This window comes from Marmota monax, unplaced genomic scaffold (genome assembly GCF_021218885.2).
Source record: "Marmota monax isolate L192 unplaced genomic scaffold, Marmota_monax_Labrador192_F-V1.1 WCK01_AAM20220418_F8-fsc00080, whole genome shotgun sequence".
NCBI lineage: Eukaryota > Metazoa > Chordata > Mammalia > Rodentia > Sciuridae > Marmota > Marmota monax.
In genome coordinates this window covers 438322-458120 of record NW_026694750.1, presented here as the reverse complement: position 1 = coordinate 458120, position 19799 = coordinate 438322, and the positions used below count along the sequence as shown (strand labels likewise).

General features: G+C 43.4%; 1 protein-coding gene across 9 annotated transcripts in view; it reads left to right on the top strand.

The window, feature by feature from the left end:
• Vps13d (vacuolar protein sorting 13 homolog D) overlaps positions 1-19799 on the top strand; it is a 243360-nt gene that overhangs the window by 17793 nt on the left and 205768 nt on the right. For 7 of the 9 annotated variants that reach the window (XM_058572649.1, XM_058572650.1, XM_046424684.2 and 4 more), the window contains exons 6-16: positions 3223-3339; positions 8152-8256; positions 9443-9613; positions 10474-10574; positions 11406-11574; positions 13132-13233; positions 13547-13748; positions 16186-16365; positions 17743-17873; positions 18707-18782; positions 19380-19550. In XM_058572649.1, the coding sequence (XP_058428632.1) occupies positions 3223-3339; positions 8152-8256; positions 9443-9613; positions 10474-10574; positions 11406-11574; positions 13132-13233; positions 13547-13748; positions 16186-16365; positions 17743-17873; positions 18707-18782; positions 19380-19550 (1525 nt within the window). Of the gene's footprint in view, positions 1-3222; positions 3340-4710; positions 4756-8151; positions 8257-9442; positions 9614-10473; positions 10575-11405; positions 11575-13131; positions 13234-13546; positions 13749-16185; positions 16366-17742; positions 17874-18706; positions 18783-19379; positions 19551-19799 lie in introns of those variants that run through there. The other 2 variants (XM_058572651.1, XM_058572652.1) reach the window with 2 other exon arrangements.

Genomic DNA, 19799 nt, shown 5'->3' with positions numbered 1-19799 from the left:
TGCGCAATTGCTCAATCAGCTTCTATATGTAGGCCTCAGAGGGGTAGATATCAGGCAGGTGGCTAAGGAGTAAGGACAGTTGCCATTTTCAGCCCAGGAAGCATTGAATAGGGCATCCTGATCCAGAGATGGAGGGTACACTTTTACCTTAGACGTGAATTAAAGTTCCCACTGATTTGAGCCTTGAGTGAGGTCCTATTAGGTTTTGTTGGTGTGAAGAGAAAGATGAGAGGATGAGATGAAGAGAAAGGGGTCTCTTTATGCTAACAGGCTTTGGGGTTCAGAATCTTGTGCTCACTGGCCTTAGGACTCTACAAAGGTATTGTCCTTGCCAAGAACCTTTCAATTTCCAGTGGGCGAGATTTGTTCTCCAAAAAGATGGAGGGTGAAAGCCTTAATTCTTACCCCTGAGGGCTGTGTGTCTGAGTTCCAATCAAGAGATCTGCAGATTTTTACTAGAGTGTGCTCTAGCCCAAACCCATCCATTACCTCAATTTTTTCTCTAGTCACCAAGAATCTTAGGTGGAGAATGGAGGTCCAGGCGAGACTGAGCAGAGGAAGCACCCAGAAAGGACAGGGGAACTGATGATGAGCAGGCAGGGAACCCAAGTGTTCCAGGCCAGAGGCTTCCGCAAGACTGAGGCAGCACAGAGCCCCACCCCTTGCCACCAGGCCAGAAAGATTTCAGACAGTTTGCTCAGAGTAACAGACACGAGCTTATTAGAAGGGATAGGAAAGGGGAGAAGGGGATGCTGTCAAGGAGAGAGTGAGTCCTCTTGGAGAGGAGAGGGGTAGTGCACCTCTCCTGCTTCTAGTTTTTTTTTTTTTTAAGAGGAGGAGGGGGGGGCGAGGGGTGGGGAGAGAGAGAGAGAATGTTTTTTAATATTTATTTTTCAGTTTTCAGTGGACACAATATCTTTATTTTATTTTATGTGGTGCTGAGGATCGAACCCAGCGCCCCACGCATGCCAGGCGAGCGCGTTACCGCTTGAGCCACATCTCCAGCCCCTGCTTCTAGTTTTATTGGGGGTCCCGGAGGAGTTTCCAGACAGTCTTGCCCAGGTCCATCTCTTGACATTTTTTTTTGTTTTTAATATTTATTTTTTAGTTGTAGTTGGACATAATACGTTTATTTATTTATTTTTATGTAGTGTCGAGGATTGAACCCGGGGCCTCACACGTGCTAGGCGAGTGCTCTACTGCTGAGCCACAACCTTAGCCTCCTTATCTCTTGACTTTTGACATCAGACTCTGAATTTCCCACTGTGCTCGACAACTTTAGGTCACTTTGGCCCTTGCTGACTGGTTCTAATTGGAACCTTTTCTTACAGATTTTATGAGTGGGGGAATTTTCTTTACCTTCCTGAGTTCTGGATTCTGGTTTGTGTGAGGGTCACAAAAGTGCCCCCTTCAGGCTAACTTGTGATCTTATGAGTGTTTTGGGCCTGCATTTCCCCTGCAGAGGAAGTTTACTGAGTACTGTACAAAGTCAGGCAGGGCTGAGAAAGCCTGTGGGGTCAGCACAGTGGGCTCAGTTGATAGAAGTATTCCCTTAACCTTAACCTCGTGCTCCCACCACTCATTCCCTATCAATAGTGGGCGTGAAGTGCCATCTCCTTGTGCTTTTTTTTTTTTTTTTTAGTTGTAGATAGACCCAATACCTTTATTTTATTTATTTATTTTTATGTGGTGCTGAGGATCTAACCCAGGGCCTCCTCCGTGTGAGGCAAGTACTATGCTACTGAGCCACAGTCCAGCCCTTCCTCGTGCTTTTGATTTGTATTTCCTTAATGGGCAGTGATGTTGAGGACCTTTCCATATGTCTATTGGCCATAGAGATATCTTTTTTTTTTTTTGTCCTGGGAATGGAACCCAGGTCCTTATCCACACTAGGCAAGTGCTCTACCAGAGCTTGCTCCCAGCCCTGTGTCTTTTTTTTGGAGAAATATCTATTGGAATTTTTTGCCTATTTAAAAAACTAGTTTGTGTTTTTATTAATCAGTTATAAGAACTCTATATAGTCAGAATGCTAGTCCCTTATCACATATATGATTTGCAAATAGTTTCTCCCGTTTTGCACATTGTCTTTTTATTTTCTATGTTACTTTTAATTCACTGATAGAGAGTGACTTTTCTGAAGCCCCCTTATAGGGCCAGGAGAAATACATATATGTATACATATATACAACGTTTACGTGCCTTGCTGGTGTTTCTGGATTTAAATACTGGGACATACAAGATAAGGTAGCACAGCTGGCCACTATGGTGCACACCTGTAATTCTAGCAACTTGAGAGGCTGAGGCAGGAGGATTGCAAGTTCAAAGCCAGCCTCAGCAACTTAGCGATACCCTGTCACAAAATAAATAAATAAAAAGGGCTGGGGGTGTGGCTCAGTGTTGAGTGTTCCTGGGTTCAGTCCCTAGTATCAAAACAACAACAGCAGCAGCAGCAGCAGCAGCAAAAAACAAGAGTGGGAAGAATACAATGGTGTTCTCTTTTTTGGTTTCAGGGATTGAACTCAGGGGTGCTTAACCACTGAGTCACATCCCCAGCATCTCCCCCCCCACCACCATTTTGTGGTGCTGGGGATTAAACCCAGGGCTTCATGCATGCAAGGCAAGCACTGTACTTGCCTGTTATATCCCCATCCCATTCCAGCCTTTTATTTTATTTTATTTTATTTTTATTTATTTATTTTTTTTAAAGAGAGAGGGAGAGAGAGAGAGACAGAATTTTAATATTTATCCTTTTAGTTATCGGCGGACACAACATCCTTGTACGTGGTGCTGAGGATTGAACCCGGGCCGCACGCATGCCAGGCGAGCGCTCTACCGCTTGAGCCACATCCCCAGCCCCTTGTATTTTATTTAAAAACAGGATCTTGCTGGCTTGCTTAGGGCCTCGAAGTTGTTGAGATGGCTTTGAACTTGTGATCTTCCTACCTCAGCCTCTGGAGCCGCTGGGATTACAGGCATATGCCACCATGTCCAGCAATATTGTAGCTTTCTTGTTGAGATGACACTAATCACAAAGAAATATCATTCAGGTGCAGCTGATAATTATAATTTTTAGGAATTTACAGAATAGAGGATATGTGTGTTATGTTTGTGTAAAATGCCTGCTATGATGTACCTGTGTGGCTCAAGGGCAGTTTGTCCTCTACCTATAGAATTCCATCTAAATGTTTTTTGTTTTTTTTTTTTAAATTCTCCCCGTTGCAGTTAAAAATTCAAGATGTCCATTTACGCTTTGAAGATGGTGTTACCAATCCTTCCCACCCTTTTGCATTTGGCATCTGCATTAAGAATGTATCCATGCAAAATGCTGTGAATGAGCCTGTGAGTATGAAATGTGATTCCAAGCTGGGAGGAAGGCCCTGTTCTAGGGTTTCAGGACTCTGCCTTTTGTCCTGCAGTGGTGGGGAGATGAGGGTGCATTCTTTTCTACTATATTCCTTGGTAGGATGCCTGTCTCTTTATCTGAAGACAACAAAGCTAGTCTGCTGAGATAGGGAAACAGTTGATGTTCTACTTAGGTTGTATCACTTTCATTTTATGCACTAGAAACTGAGCGGCAGGAAGGACGTCATCTGTTTTTTTCTCACTCATTGTGTTTCATAGTTTCAGCTGCTACGTATGAATTTTTGCCAGTGGATGTGGAAAGCACTTCCTGAACTCCATTCTCTACCTCTCTTTTGACCTTCATGTTCATGCCTCTGTGGTGTTTTAGGCTTGTCTGATAAGACACTTTCTCTCTATTTTTACATTGTACTTTTTTTTTTTTTTTTATTGGTACATATTAAGCAGAATGGTGGGTTCATGTGGCGTGTGGTTCATGCATGTAGCATAGTTTCACTCCCTAGTTCCTCCCATACCCTCCCTCTTTCCTCTCTACCCTGTTACTCTCCCTTCTACTTCTACTTTCATGATGTCCATTTTCCTTTCCCCCCCTAGCTTCCACATGTAACAGAAAATATGATAAATGTCTTTCTGAGACTGACTTATTTTGCTTAACATGATGCTTTCTAGTTCTATCCGTTTTCCTGGAAATGACATAATTTTATTTTTCTTTACACCTTAACAAAACTCCATTATGTATATATTCCACATTTTCTTTATCCATTCACCTGTCTGTGGACACCTAGGCTGATTGTGTAACTTGACTGTTATTGTCTTTGACACGAGGTATGTGGGAGTCTGCCCTGCCCCACCCCACCAGGCAGTTTTCCAGCAGAGGGCAAATAGATATCTTATAATTGAATTCAGTTCTGGCCCCAGCCAGAGTGGTTCAGGCCCCACAGGTGAAGGCTCAGGCCACTAGCTGGACCCCACATCAGATGTCAGTTGTAGGTTTCAGGTTGTGACCTGTCCTTCTGACTGACAGCCATAAAGCCACAGTTTCTGTGATCTGTTGTCAGGTTTGATAATTTGCCAGGATGGTTCACTGACTCAGGGAAGCACTACCAATTTATAAAGGATATGATAAAGGATGCAGATGAACAGCTGATGAAGAGGGGCCTATGCTTTATCCTCTAGGGTTCAGCAGTCTAGAAGCTCATCAAATCTCATGTTCATTTTTTCTTTTTTTTGCAGTGCCAGGGGAACCCAAGGCCTCACGCGTGCCAGGCAAATGCTCTACCCCTGAGCTTAATTCCCAGCCCTTTTTATTTTGAGACAGGGTTTCACCAAATTGCCCAGGAGGATCTTGAACTTGCGGTTCTCCTGCCTTAGTCTTCTAAGTAGCTGGGATTACTGGTGTGTACCATCATACCTCATATTTAAATTTTCTTATAGAGCTTAATCTCTATTCCAACACCCAGAGGTTAATGGGGATTAGAGTGAAATTCCCATCCTTTGAATCACCTGGTGACTGACCCATCCTAAGGCTGTCTAGGGGTAACACCCTAAGTCACCCATTAGTATAAACTCAAGTGTGATAAAAAGTGATTCATTGTGAATAACAAAAGACAGCTCCTATCATTTTAGGAGCTGTGTGGGGACAAAGACCAAGTGTATTTCATTTTATACCACAGCTACTTCATGGGCAAAGCAATCCCATTACATTGTCTGCCAGTTCCCCCCATGAAACCCACTTTTCCCCTCCCTCCCTCCCTCCCTCCCTCCCTCCCTCCCTTCCTCCCTTCCTCCCTTCCTTCCTTCCTCCCATCCAAATATTTTTATTAGTTGTTGATGGATCTTTATTTTATTTATTTATTTACATGTGGTGCTGAGTATTGAACCCAGTGCCTCACACGTGCTAGGCAAGCGCTCTACCACTGAGCCACAACCTCAGCTCTCCCCTTTATTTCTTAACATGCTGTTGAATGTTACATCTGTCAAAGAACAAAATTGCAACAACTTAAAGATCTTCATTGGCTTTATTTTCTATTCTAGAATTGGGCAACATTTCATTCTGGAGAGGAGAGTCAATGTTATGGGCTGCCCTGCCCTGCCCCAGGGGCTGGTGTTATAGAGGGCTGAGGAAATCAGTCAGGAAAGAAGTAGATTGGTCATTTCATAGTTGCTTTACTTATAAGGGGGAATAGAGCAATGGGAAAAGTAACTGATTTATTGGTGTCAGATTACTTTAGGGTACTTCTGATCAAGATTAGAGGATGTAAGGACTAGGGTACTTCTGGTAAAGATTAGAGGATGTAAGGACCAACCAGAGGAAACCCATTGTCATACCCCTTGAATCTGTCCTGCCTGGGAAATTTGGCTGTTGTCTCTCATTTGTCCTTTTATGGAAGGTCAGATAAACAGCTTAGTTTCAACTGGTTGTAAATTTAGCATGGGTGATTCCATTTTGATAGTCTGGTTTGTGGGGCCTAGTGCAAGAGCCTAGCCTAAACAGTGGCCTCCTATCATTTTTATTTATCAAAAAAAATATCAACTGATAGCTTTTGAGCCTTTTTATGTGCTAGGTACTGTTCTTGGCACTTTACAAGATTAACTCATTTAATTCTCAGGTTCACTACCACTGTTATTCTCAGGTCAGTGGCGGAGGACAAAGCAGAGAGATGCAGTAGGCCCAGGTAGTCCAGCTCTAGGGCAGAGGTCAGCAAAGGATGGCTTGTGGCCAGATTGGCACCCACCTGTGTAAGCTTACTGCATCCCAGCTACACTCAAGTTAGTGTTGTCAGGGCTGCCTTTGTTCGGCAGCCACAAGGTAGTAGCTGCAGTAGAGACCCTGTGGCTGTGGGGCCTATGTGGCCCTGTAGACAGGGTTTGACCTCCTGCTCCTCACCCTTCCACTCCGTATTCTTCAACTTCCACATCCTCTGTGTCCTGCTGATTTTCCCTGTAACAGTCTCAAATGTGGCCCTTCCTTGCCATCCTCATGTGACCGTCGTCCTGGGCCTGGGTCCTGTCAGCCCTCTCCGGGCTGATGAAATACCTTGTTCTGTGACCTCCAGGCTCTTTTCACTCATTTCACATCGAGCCTCCCAGCCTCTCCCACATTGCTGTGCGCACAGAGGAAGAGGAGACTTGTGCAGCACAGGGGCGATGGCTGTGGCTGCTTGGGGCTGGGAGTGGGGGACTCAGAGAAGCCAGGTGTTTCTAAAATGGACTTTCTCCTGTGAACTTGCTCATCATCTTGACTGGCTCCTGACTTGTTTTCTCCACTATACCAGGGGGAAGCTCTGCTCTGGGCTGACAGGTACTTGCCTATGTCAAACCTTCAGAGGCTCCGTGTTACTTAAAGCCCGAACTCCCTTGTGTGGCTTAACTTCCTTTCCTAGTGGCTTTGTTTCCAAGGGCTGCTGTAAAACTCTGCTGCAAACTGATGACTTAGAACTGCAGAAGTTTATTTCTAGTTCTGGAGCCCAGACATCTGAATTCAAGGGGTCTGCAGGGTTGGTTCCTTCTGTAGGCCCTGAAGGAGACTGTCTCATGCCTCTGTCCTTGTGTCTGATGGTTCCTGGTGATCTCTGACACTCCTTGGCTTGTCGATGCCTCAGTCGGATCTCTGCCTCTCTTGCCTGGTCTTTTTTCCTGTGTCTTTTTTTCTTCTTATAAGGATATCACCCATTAGATTAGGACCCACAGTCATAGTTGTAACTACCAAGACCCTATTTTCAAATAAGGTCACATTCGCAACTTCTGGGTGGACCTGACCTTTCTTGGGGGGAGGACACTGATCAACCCAGCATCCTTAGGAACATTCCAAGCTACTTTTCTCCTCACTTGAATCCCCACTCCAAATATGTCTTCCTACACATGGACCAGTTCTGCCCCTGTTCCACCCAGAGTTCCAGTTATACAGGTATGTTCAGTGTCTTCCGAAGGTGTCACAGCTTTTTTGACCCTGTCTTTCCTCCTATGCAATCTTTTGTGAGAAATCTATTTCTTTATTTTTTGGTACTGGGGATCGAACCCAGAGATCCTCAAACATGGAACCATATCACCAGCACCTTTTTAAAAAAATATTTTTAGGTGTAAATGGACACAATGCCTGTATTTTATTCATTTGTTTTTTTATGTGGTGCTGAGAATCAAGCCCAGTGCCTCACACATGCTAGGCAAGTGCTCTACCATGGAGCTACAGCCTCAGCCCCGACCAGCATTTTTTATTCTTTACTTTGAGACAGGGCCTCCCAGAGTTTCTTAGGGCCCCACTAAGTTGCTGAGGCTGACCTTAAATTTGCAATCTTCCTGCCTCAGCCTTCTGAGTTGCTAGGGTTACAGGTGTGAGTCACTTTGCCTGGACAAACTTATATGTATTTTGATACTTATCTGTATAATGATCTTTTTTGTTTACTTGTAGCATCTTTTTTTTTAAAAATATTTTTTAGTTGATGGTCCTTTATTATTTATTTATTTAAGGTGCTGAGGATTAAGTGAACCCGGTGCCTCCCACATGCCAGGCAAATGCTCTACCACTGAGCCCCAGCCCAGCCCCACTTGTAGCATCTTATGTATTCTTTCTCTGCTTCTTCTGAGTAATGGAAATTACTTATTTGTATGTTTATGACCTCAGCCAGCTAGATTTTGAACTCTTTGAGAGCAAAGCCATGTTTTAAATTCAGTTTGGTGTTCCCAGTGCCTTGCAGAGGGCCTGTGTGTGATGTTCCACACCTGTTGTTGAGTGAGGGAATAATTCAGGAATGAAGACAGTCATCTGTTTCTTCCCTGATTTTCTTACCTCAGGTACAGAAACTAATGCGGAAAAAGCAGTTAGATGTGGCAGAGTTTGGCACGTACTGGGACGTCGATTGCACTTTATTGGGGGATCTGCCTCAGGTGGAATTGCAGGTAGGTTCCTGGCACAGGGCTTTATTGGAAGCTGGCTCTGAAGGAAGGTGGCACAGGATTCCCGCCATGCAGGTTGTCGCCTCCTGCAGTGTCTTTGCCTGAGGGGCTTGATGTCTGTGACTCTGAACAATGTACAGTTGTGTGTATTTTAAACTTACGTCAGAGTGCCATAGACGTGCCTTTTTTCCCCACTTAAAGTTATATTTTTAAGGTGTATTCATATTGTTGGTTCATCGCTTCGTACTGCTGTATAGTGTTCTACTGTTTGCAGGTAACATGCTGTGGTTATCCAATCTCTCAGTCACCATGTACTGGGTGTCCAGATTTTAAATAAACAGAGCACCAGTTCTGATTCTCAAAGAGGATCTCTTAATGGATTTTATGTTGAAATGCTACCTTTAGTGGCATTCCTTTAAGATATACTTAGAATCATGGGATATGAAGTATTACTGGTTGTGAAGGATAAAAGGACTTAATCTTTTTGTAAAGAAATTATAGGTGGTTTAAGTGGAATGGAGGAAAATGACTCATTTGTCCTCCACCCAGGGTTGTCTTGACTTGTAGGCTATTGTACATATGGTTTTGATTTTGCTAATTCTATTATATAAGTATTGAGTTCATATTGTAGAATATTGTACAACTATTAAAAATAAAGGGGCTGGGGTTGTAGCTCAGTGGTGGAGTGCTTGCCTAGCATGTGTGGGGCGCTGGGTTTGAGTCTCAGCACCACATATAAATAAATAAAATAAAGATCCATCAACAACTAAAAAAAAAAAACAAAACTTTATGATAAATATGTTAGTCTCTATGCCTAGTACCAAAGAAAAACAAACAAAAAAACACCATTGTTGATTTACCTGAATGTGTACAGCCTCCAGTGGGAGATAGAAGCAGCTGGTAGGCACCATTGGCAGCCTCTGATGGTAAGTGGGTAGCTGGGGATGAGAGTAGGAAAGAGATATTTCTTTTTTTTTTTCCTTTTAAATTTTAAACCATGTGAATATATTACCTATGAAGACGTAGAAATAACATTTTAAAATATTACAGAGCAATTTTATGCTATTTTTGGAGTCTTGTGCAGTATTTCCACCTCAAGCTGTGGTCTTGCCACAAAGCCCCAGCATTATCCAAGTGACAACTAGAAGGAAGGCAGTCTGAGCACAGCAAATTTTCTTGTGACACACAGGAGGCCATGGCCAGGAGCATGGAGAGTCACAGTCACCACTATGTCCTGGAGCCTGTGTGTGCATCGGCCCTCTTGAAGAGAAACTGCTCCAAGGAGCCTCTGAGGTCCCGGCACAGTCCCCGAATTGAATGTGATATTCAGCTAGAAACCATTCCCTTGAAGCTGTCTCAGGTACACTCCTTCCCAGAAGCTTAGACTCCCCACTAGACTGGTAACTGGGGGCAAGGGAGGAATGTTAACAGTACTTGATACTTGATGGTCTCCTCAGTAGGAAAGAGCATACCTGTGAAGCCTTTTCCCTTCAGAGCTTTTGATTTTAAGTGCTAAGCAGAGACAATAAACCTCGAATTCTGTTACACAGTCGTGTTAGGCTTTTGTTGCTGTAACTGGAATACCTGGCAAGAACAACTTTTAGGCTCATGGTTTCAGAGGTTCACTCCTTGGGCAGCTGACTCCATTGCTCTGGGCCCAAGGTGAGGCAGAGTGTCATGGTGGAAGGGCTTGGTAGAGGACCACTACTCCGTTCATGGCTATTGGGAAGCAGATACAGGGGGGAATGGGTCATAGAGGGTGCACCCCTCCAGGGAAGCCCTCAGTGACTCACGTACTCTAGCCACACCCCACCTGCCTACAGTTACCATCCAGTCAGTCTACTCAAACTAGGATGGACAGATTAGGTTACAGCTCTCATAATCTCATCATTTCACTTCTGAATATTCCTATGTTGATACAGAAGCTTTTGGGGGACACCTTATAGCCAAACTATAACAGCAGTTGGGTTCATCTCAGGTTAGTTTGATGTGATTTGATTTTAAGTGCTAAGCAGAGACTACAAGAGATGGAGTGAACATAATTACGAAGTTGTCAGTGTTCAGAGACACAAGGCCCTGGATGCCCTTGTTTTGGTCTGTCAATTTCACTGGATTTCAGTTCAGTGGGTTGAGTAATATGTTCTTGTTAGATGTAGGTCTTAACTGAGTAAAAGAGCCAAATCTGATCTAACTTAGTGTCTCTTCATCTCTAATGGAAAGCTGCAGTACCGGCAAATCATGGGCTTCCTCAAGGAGCTGGAGCGGAAGGAGAGGCAAGTGAAGTTCCGAAAGTGGAAACCAAAAGTGGCAGTATCCAAGAGGTAAGGGCCGATGTGAGTCGTGTGCAAAATGTATTTTTATAGCATGTTCTTTTTTTATACCTAGACTAGAAACATGCCTCATAGGCCTTGACAGATGGTTGGAGATAAAATATGATGGTTTTCTGGCCCTTAAAATGCCATTCCTGTTATCATTGTTGATATTCTTATTATATATTTATTCAACTGAAGTTTCCTCTTGGGTCGAGTGTAGTGAAAGGCAGAAGATCCTCTTCATTTCATTTAGCAAGCAGCTCAGGTTGCGCTGGGAGGATCTGGTGGGCAGTAAATACTCTGCAGTAGTCCTTGAATCTACTTTTCTGTGTCTTTTCTCCCAGGCTATTTGGTCATTTTTGTACATTTTACTGTACTTTTTAACTTCCTTAACAAAAATAAACCCTCTTCTTGTTGCAGCAATAAACTTGATATATCAAACTGTATTTCCACATATTTTCCTAGAAATTCAGTTTTTAAGTCTTGAGTATATATATATAAAATCTGTTGTTGGTTCATTCTTGTCAATTATCTTGGGATGTGCTTGCTGCATGGTTAGCGCTTGGCTTTCTCTTCATGGAGGGAACAGACACTGGGAACTATCAACCAGTCGAGCACCAGGTTTTATCCATCAATTAGTTGATGTTCACTGGCAGCAGAGTTACTTTCCCAACATATTGGGTTTAGCTTAACATTAAAATAAGCCTGAGACATAAACTGCTGGCTGAGAAGAGAAAAAACGTCTCAGGAGAGGAATGGTGGTATGTGAACTGTCCTGGACCCGTAGCATTGCAATTGCTTTTAGTGTGAGAAGTGATACATTGTCATGGGCTGTTGCAGCTGCCGAGAGTGGTGGTATTTTGCTCTGAATGCTAACTTGTATGAGATCAGAGAGCAGAGGAAACGCTGCACCTGGGACTTCTTGTTGCACCGCGCCCATGATGCTGTGTTTTATACTGACAAATATTTCAGCAAGTTAAAAGGAGGCCTACTATCTGCAGAAGACAAGGTGAGTGGACTGTTGTCTTGTGTTTCTTGTTTTCATTCAGAGGACAAGCAGATTCTCTTGAAGGCCTAAGGAGATGGGATGTGTGAGGAAATAAACAGTCTATTGCCAAGGGGCATCATTTCACAGAGAAGAGTGGGTTTTAATAGAGTGAGAAGTTTTTGGAAGGCCTCCAAACTCGCCTTGGCCAGATGCACCCTCACTTTCTGTTGCCTGAGGAGAGCCGAGGGTAGGAGGAGGAAGAGATGGCCACAGTCCTGCCAGGCCTTTGTGTCCCCTCCCATCCTCCTCCAGCTCTCTGTGAGGACTCAGGGAGCCTTTTATGTGGTTACCTGCATCTCTTCAAAGCCTGATCTGAGGCCTAAATCTTTTCTTCTATGGTCTGAAACTAGTCCCTGTGGACTTGGCCTACATTTCCCATAATCCAGTGGCTTGATTACCTTGGGTATTTTTGGTGGTGGAGGCGAGGCAGAATGGGGGCCATAAGTTGTGAAGGCAAGTTCACATTTGAATTACCGGTGGGCTGGAGACCCCAGAGCCTCCCCTGCTGGAATCCTGGCAGGGGACCCCCCCACCCCGTCTGTGGTCTCTCTACCTGTCACCCCCTAGAAGGCAGTGGAATTGCTTTGTTCCTTGAATTGTTTTGCTTTTGTGAGCATGACTTTTTGTAGTACCAGTTTAGGCCCTTTCCAATATTTGACTCAGGTAATGTCTCTTTAACTAACCATTTTTTTAGAGAATTCTTCCAAGTAAAAAGGAATATCCCTTTCCCTTCAGCACCCACTGCATGGTGTCCAGTGGGGGTACTGAATCCCTAGGGATTCTCACCCCTTCTGTCAGCACCCTGAGGTCACGGCCCCTTATGTGGTTAATATTTTCTTCATCAGTGTCAGACATGGCTTTTAACATAGGAAACTTACAAAAGATGGGATAAACCAGACATTTTGTTTTGGATGTTTTCTCAAAGGCACAGGCAAAAACATGGAGGAAGAGAAAAATCTGAATTACCACTGAGATGGGCAGGCTAAAACACGGATGGTCTCTTAATAGTGGAGTAGAAGAAACAGTTTAGGATAGCTCAATCTACTTTCTTTTTTGACTTGGTATGCAGCTAGCTGCCCTGTCTCTTTGCTGTACTTGTATGTGACAAGTTACAATGACCATGTCCTTGCTCATAGACCACAGGACAGGCTGGTGCCCGTGCATTCCTCTGTGTTGCGCTTCGTGACTGCGTCAGGGTTCTGCGCAGGGCAGTGCACGTGCGGTGACCTTCTGGAAACCAAGGACGGTTGTTTGTGTCCTCTCTGCTGCCATCAGCCCCAGAAGCTGTGAAACTTGTTAGTGGAGTATTTGAGACCAAGGAGAATCTGTTGATGATGGGGAAATCTGTTGAACCTGTAGACAGCGGTCACACCGAACCAGCTGCTTGTCTGTTTCTTGGCTTTCAGTGCACACATCTCAGCCAATGGATTTCTTTGAGGCACTGTAGTGATTTGTGAAGGTGTCCAGTTTCTCCGGAGCTACAGTGTCTAGGGTTTGCTTTTGCTCTCGCCCAAACAGGAGGAAATGTGTCGGATAGAGGAGGAACAGAGCTTCGAGGAACTGAAGATCCTGCGTGAGCTGGTTCATGATCGCTTTTATAAGCAAGAGGAACTAGCAGAGGTGAGATGAGCTGTGGAGAACATTTGTTCAGAGCTGTCACTCTCTTTTTAAAATAGTTTTTTAGTTGTAGATGGCTACAATACTTTTATTTTATTTATTTATTTTTATGTGGTTCTGAGGATCAAACCTAGCGCCTTATATGGGCTAGCCAAGTGCTCTGCCACTGAGCCCTAGCCCCAGCCCCGCCAAGACACTCTGGAGTGCTTCAGTTTTGATGTGCGCTTGTTCTTTCTGGGACAAATGGTAAAACAGTGGTGTATCACAGCTTGTGTCTATCTCGGGACTCACATGTGCTGCTTGTGATTTTCTACAGAGTCTCCGAGAGCCTCAGTTTGATTCTCCAGGAAGCTCTCCTGGGGACCCAGATGCCAGCGGAGGCAGTGGGATGCTGCAGTACCTTCAGTCCTGGTTTCCTGGTTGGGGTGGCTGGTATGGGCAGCAGAACCCGGAGGGGAGAGCGGTGGAAGGACTGCCGGCAGAGCAGCAGGAGCAGTGGACCCCCGAGGAGATCCTGGGTATGCTGGGAACTGGCCGGTCTCACCCTGGCCACAGGGAGAGGAGGTGCTTGGTTCATAAAAATGGGCTCATTATTTGTGCAGTGGCCCTTGGTTATTTTCAAATTCAACCAAAGGAGACATTTGGAAAACTGTCTGTTTCATGTTCATAGAGGCAGAGAGAATACATGTTTTGGGAGTGACTCCATTGCTACTCCATGCTGAACAAGGATGTTGGCACAGTTTTGAATAGATCTGAGCAGCGACTTTTGTCAGAGAGCTAAATTTGAGCATGTTCACAAATTTTGAAACTCCAAAGCTTGACTAGCAGCCCAAAAGTTCTCTTTAGGTCTTGCTGTCCAGTCTGGGAGCCATAGCCACTAATGATTATTTAGGTTAAAGTTAAATATAAGTAAAAATATAGTTTTTCTTTTTTTCAGTACTGGGGATTACTCCCAGGGGCACTGTAACACTGAGCATATCATTACCCTTTTTAAAAATTATTATAATTTTAATTTTTGCTTATTAATTAATTTATTTTTCTTATAGTGCTGGGGATTGAAACCAGACACTTTACCACTGAGCTGCATCCTCAGTCCTTTTTATATTTTAATTTTATTTATTTATTTATTTTTCATACCAGGGATTGAACTAGAGGCACTTGACCACTGAGCCACATCCCAGTCCTATTTTGTATTTTATTTAGAGACAGGGTCTTACTGAGTTGCTTAGTGCCTCACCATTGCTGAGACTGGCTTTGAACTCTCGATTCTCCTGCCTCAGCCTCCTGAGATGCTGGGATTATAGGCATGCGCCACTGCACCTGGCTCTTTTTATTTTGAGACAGTGTCTCATTGTGTTGCTTAGGACCTCACTAAGTTGCTGAGGGCTTTGCTAAGTTCCTGAGTCTAGCCTTGAGTTGAACATGTGATCATCCTGCCTCAGGTTTCTGGGATTGTAGGCATGTGCCTATAATACCAATAATTATTATAAATAATCGTTTCCTTTTTTTTGGCACTGGGAATTGAACCCAGGGTTGCTTAACTATTGAATCACATCCCCAGATCCCCTCCACCCCCACTTTTTCCCCACTTTTTTTTTTTTTTGAGACAGGGTCTTGCTAAGTTGCTAAGGTTGGCCTTGAATTTGTGGCCCTCCTGCCCTGACTCCTCCGCCTGAGCTGCTGGGATTACAGGCATGTATCACCGTGTCTGGCTAAAAATCCAGTTTCTTTGTTTTTTACTTTTCTCTACCTTTTTTCTTATTGCTGCATTATAGTTAGACCTAACAGTAGAATTTGTTGTTTCATATTTGTACATGCATGCAAGATAACAGTGTCATTTGGCCAGTATCATTCCCCAGCCCTTTCCCCATCCCTCCCTGCTTCTCACCCTTTGGTCCTTTTCCTCTACTGATCTCCTTTTGATTTTTAGGAGATCCTCTCCCACCTTTCTCTTCTCTGTAGCTTCCGCTTATAAGAAAAAAACATAAGACCCTTAACTTTCTGAGTTGACTTATTTAATTTAACATGGGAGTCTCTAGTTCCATCCATTTTCCTGAAAATTACATAATTTCATTTTTTTTATGGGTGAATAAAACTCCACGGTGTATATATACCACATTTTCTTTATCCGTTCATCCATTTGTGGATACCTAGGCTGGTTGCATAGTTTGGCTATTGTGTATTGCACTGCTATAAACATGGGTGAGTGTGTATCACTGTGGTGTGATGACTTTAGTTCTTCAGGATAAATACTGAGGAGTGGAATAGCTGGGTCATATGGTGGTTCCATGCCTAGTCTTTTTAAAAAATTGTTTTTTAGTTGTCGGCATACCTTTGTTTTATTTATATGTGGTGCTAAGAATCGAACCCAGTGCCTCACTGCATGCAAGGCAAATGCTCCACCACTGAGCCAACCCCACTCCCATGTCTAGTCTTTTGAGAAGCCTCCATACTAATTTCCACAGTGGTTGCACTGATTTACAGTCCCACCAACAGTGTAAAGTTGTTTCTTCTCCACATCCTCTCCAGCATTATTATTGTTTGTATTCTTGATGACTGCCATTCTGACTGGTGTGAGATGAAATCTCAGTGTAGTTTTGCTTTGCATTTCCCTAATTGTTAATGATGGTAAGCATTTTTCATATTTGTTGGCCATTTGTATAAAAATCCACTTTCTTAATTGTACCAGCCACATAAGCCACATGTAGTTAAGTGGCCACTGTCCTGCAAAACCCAGACACAGACCATTCACTGGATAGCCTTAATGTGGTGAGTCCTGTGCTACCTGTTGTGATGATAAGTTGATAAAACAGGGTTGTTTTATGTTAGCACACTAAATAGTCACCTGTTCTTTAAAAAACGGAAACAGTAGGGTCATCATTACTGTGGTCAGCGTGCCTGGCTGTATGGTTTTTGTCCCATACTTTTTCTTACCTGTTCTCCCTTACCACTTAGGCACCGAGGAGTTTTTTGACCCCACTGCGGATGCCTCATGCATGAACACGTATACGAAGCGAGATCACGTCTTTGCTAAATTGAATCTGCAGTTGCAGCGAGGCACAGTGACCCTGCTGCACATGGAGCAGGGAGATCCTCAGATGAGTGAAAGTGCGTTCATGCAGCTCGAGTTTTCAGGTACTGCCTCAAAGAACCAGCCGCTACCGTCTCTCTCAAAAGGTGGGGGGGAATGTCCAGTTGGTTCTCTTCATTTGAGGTAGTTATGAACTAGAACCTTGCCACACACTGGCTGAGCCATTGCCTCTAGCGGGGGGGCATACAGGTTAGGTTCCTGCCAGCCTCTGATCATGGCATTTGTCAGCCCATCAGAACATACCCCCCTTTTTTTTTTCCAAAGGTGAGTTTGTGTTTAAAAACATCTTATTTAATATATATCTGTTGTTGATTCAGTAACATTGAATTCATAGCCTGCAGCACTGCCACCCATGCCAGGTGAAGCTGATCTGAAGGATGTCTTTCCTCTGTAAAGTGCACGCCAGCCTCCAGAAGGCTTAGGGATGTGCTAGCAGCACATCAGCACCACCCTGGCCATTTTATTTTATTTATTTTTTGCGCTGCTGGCGGAGGAACCCAGGACCTCGTGCCTATTAGGCAAGCACTCTACCCCTGAGCCTCATTCGTAGCCCCACTTGGTCATTTTAAATAACAAAGCCTTGAAAAAAGTAAAACACCAAAAAATGTGAAAAAACAGCTCTCTAAGTAGGCCAGGTAAAGGACACTTGTTCACCTGTGAGAACTAACACAAGGAGGCAGAGCACTGTCTTGTTTGAACTCAGCTGGGGATGTGCACATTAATTGGGTGACTCAAACTTTCTGCTGCTCTATGTCTGAATGACCAAGAAAGTGCCACGAGTATTGATTTTGAGATTACAAATTTATTTGCAGGAGTAGATGAATGTGTACATATAGAATCTGTGCATGATTAGGACCAATTTTATTTGACTGTTTTTTTTTATTTTGTTTTTTTCTGATTTTTGACTGTTTTTTCTGATTTTTCAGTTCATGAAACAGCAACTTATCTGAGATGCCTCAGTAGTTCAAGAAGGGTGGGAAAAAAAAGCCACAATTTGACTTCATAATCTTGAGAGCTGAACTGTCATACACTTAGCATGTACTAGCAGATTGCTTGAACTTAATTATAAAGACTCAGTTTAAAAGTTGTTCTTCTGGGAAACTTCTAACAGTTCTTGTGTATTTATAGATACATAGGTAGAATAGAACCCCCCCTTTTTTCCCCCCTCTTCTTGGTTCTAATTTCATGGACAAATAGCTCATGGTATCTAAAAGTACTTCGTAATATATTTAACATTTTTAGAAACATGTTAGGCTATCACAGCATGATGTCAGTTCATATTCATCTTTTTTTTTTTAAAATACAGTACCTTTATTTTATTTATTTATGTGATGCTGAAGTTTGAACCCAGTGCCTCACACATGCTAGACAAGCGTTCTACCACTGAGCCACAACCCAGCTCTCATACTTATCTTTTGTAGATGTAAAACTTCTAGCAGAATCTCTTCCTCGAAGAAATTCTTCCTTGCTTTTAGTCCGGTTGGGCGGATTGTTTCTCCGAGACCTGGCTACGGAAGGAACCATGTTTCCTCTTCTGGTCTTCCCTAATCCAGTAGGTACCACAGTGGCCTGGCTTATCATCTTGGGTGGTGGTGAATTGTGGTCTGTTTTAGGCAAATGATGAATGATGTTAACCTGATTCATTCTGACATTTGGGTATCTTCAGACTGATAGGCTGGGCCAGGTCAATTTCTCCAATCTTTTAGAGAGAAAATGTTGGTGAGACTGCATGTTCTCCCTTCCTACGTTGTAAACACCGTGGAATAGTTTGCTCTGTTTTGGAAGAAAATGCCATGAGCACCACTATTTTCTGCATTTCAGAATTAGTGTTCAAATTGCCTCTGTATCTGGCAGTCATTTTCATGTATTCACGTATTCATCGGTAGGCAATCTCATCTTTTCAGGACTCCAGAAGAAAACCACCTCAAGTTTTCCATATATGTGTAATTTTTTATATACAATATACTGTATTAACTACGAGATATTTGACAAAAATATGGCCTGGGTAACTGAATATTTAGCCGTCGTAACCTGTTCATAATTCTTTTTGGGAGGTGAGGGGATAGTTGTAGAGAGGGTGGGAAAACATTCTTCCTTTGGAAAAGTTATGCACGTTCAATGTCATTTAGCAACCACTTACTGTTCTTGACTGCCAGTCAAGACTGGCAGTAAGTAGCACACTGTCTTTGAAAATGGACAGACTTGGTCTTACTAGGTTTTAAAAAAACCTAAACAAGTCTGCAAGTATTCGGTAACCCTGTGTGAAGTGAGTTTTGACTCAGTTGTGCTGGGGGCAGTGATGCAGTGAGTCAGCTGTATGTGTGTCTGCAGTGAATTGTCCCCTCTCGCCCTGGCACTGAAGCTTTTTGTATGTGTGTTTTACAGCAAAAAGAAGTTGGCAGAGTCTCACAGTCTTTTGGTCTTCAGACCACATCTGCAGACAGAAGTGATCAGTACCCTGGTAAACTGTCATATGTTCCTAAAACCACGGCTTAAAAATGTCATTATTACAGATCAGTTGTCTTTGATCAGAAGTAAAAGAGGGAGTGCTTAATTTGGGGGAGAGTGCTTTGCTGTGTAGGTGAGTGTTTGGCGTGGAGGCCTCCTGGCACTCTTGGGTGGGACTCTTGTTTTTTTAAAAATATTTTTAGTTGTAGGCGGACACAATACCTTTATTATTTATTTATTTTTTTTAACGACTATTAACCTTGGTGTAACTAGGCCAACCTTGCGAGCCACAGAGTCTGGTTACCATTACAGGAGCCAGGCGGACGCTCTGTCGCTGAGCCACAACCCCAGCCCCTCTCTGTTTTTATAGGATTTTCCCCCCCTTTTTGCAGCTCTGGGGATGGAACTCACTTGCAGATGCTAGGCAAGTGCTGTTCTACCACTGATTTACCCCCCTAGACCAGATTCTGTTTTTAAAATGTGCATAATTGTGAACTGATTGGAAAATAATTTAGAAAACATCCCCCCACCCCAGTACCTCACAGGTCTATTTAGAATATGGTGATTGTTTTGCTATGTTCCATTTTCTTTCTTCTCTTCTCTCTTACAGCTGCAGACCCAGATGACCCAGTTTTTGAGATGCTGTATGAGAGAAATCCAGTGCACAGTCATTTTGAGAGGCGGCTGAATGTCAGCACAAGGCCCTTGAACATCATATATAATCCCCAGGCTATTAAAAAAGTAGCAGACTTTTTCTACAAGGGAAAGGTTCATACCTCAGGTTAACTTTTTTGTTTGTTTGATCTTATGTTACTTTTAAAAAACATCTTTCTTGTCAGTGCTGGTGCTGTGGGCAAGGTTGGATGTTCACATGGCTTGTGGTGGTCTGTAAGGCCTGTGGAGGGCATGGGTGGGGTCAGCCTTAGAAACTGGATGCGTGCGTGTCCTTGGACAGTCTCTTTTCCAGAGAAATCAACATCATACATACTTTCTGTTTGCCTCCCTTTGACATGAAGTTTTTCATTCTTCT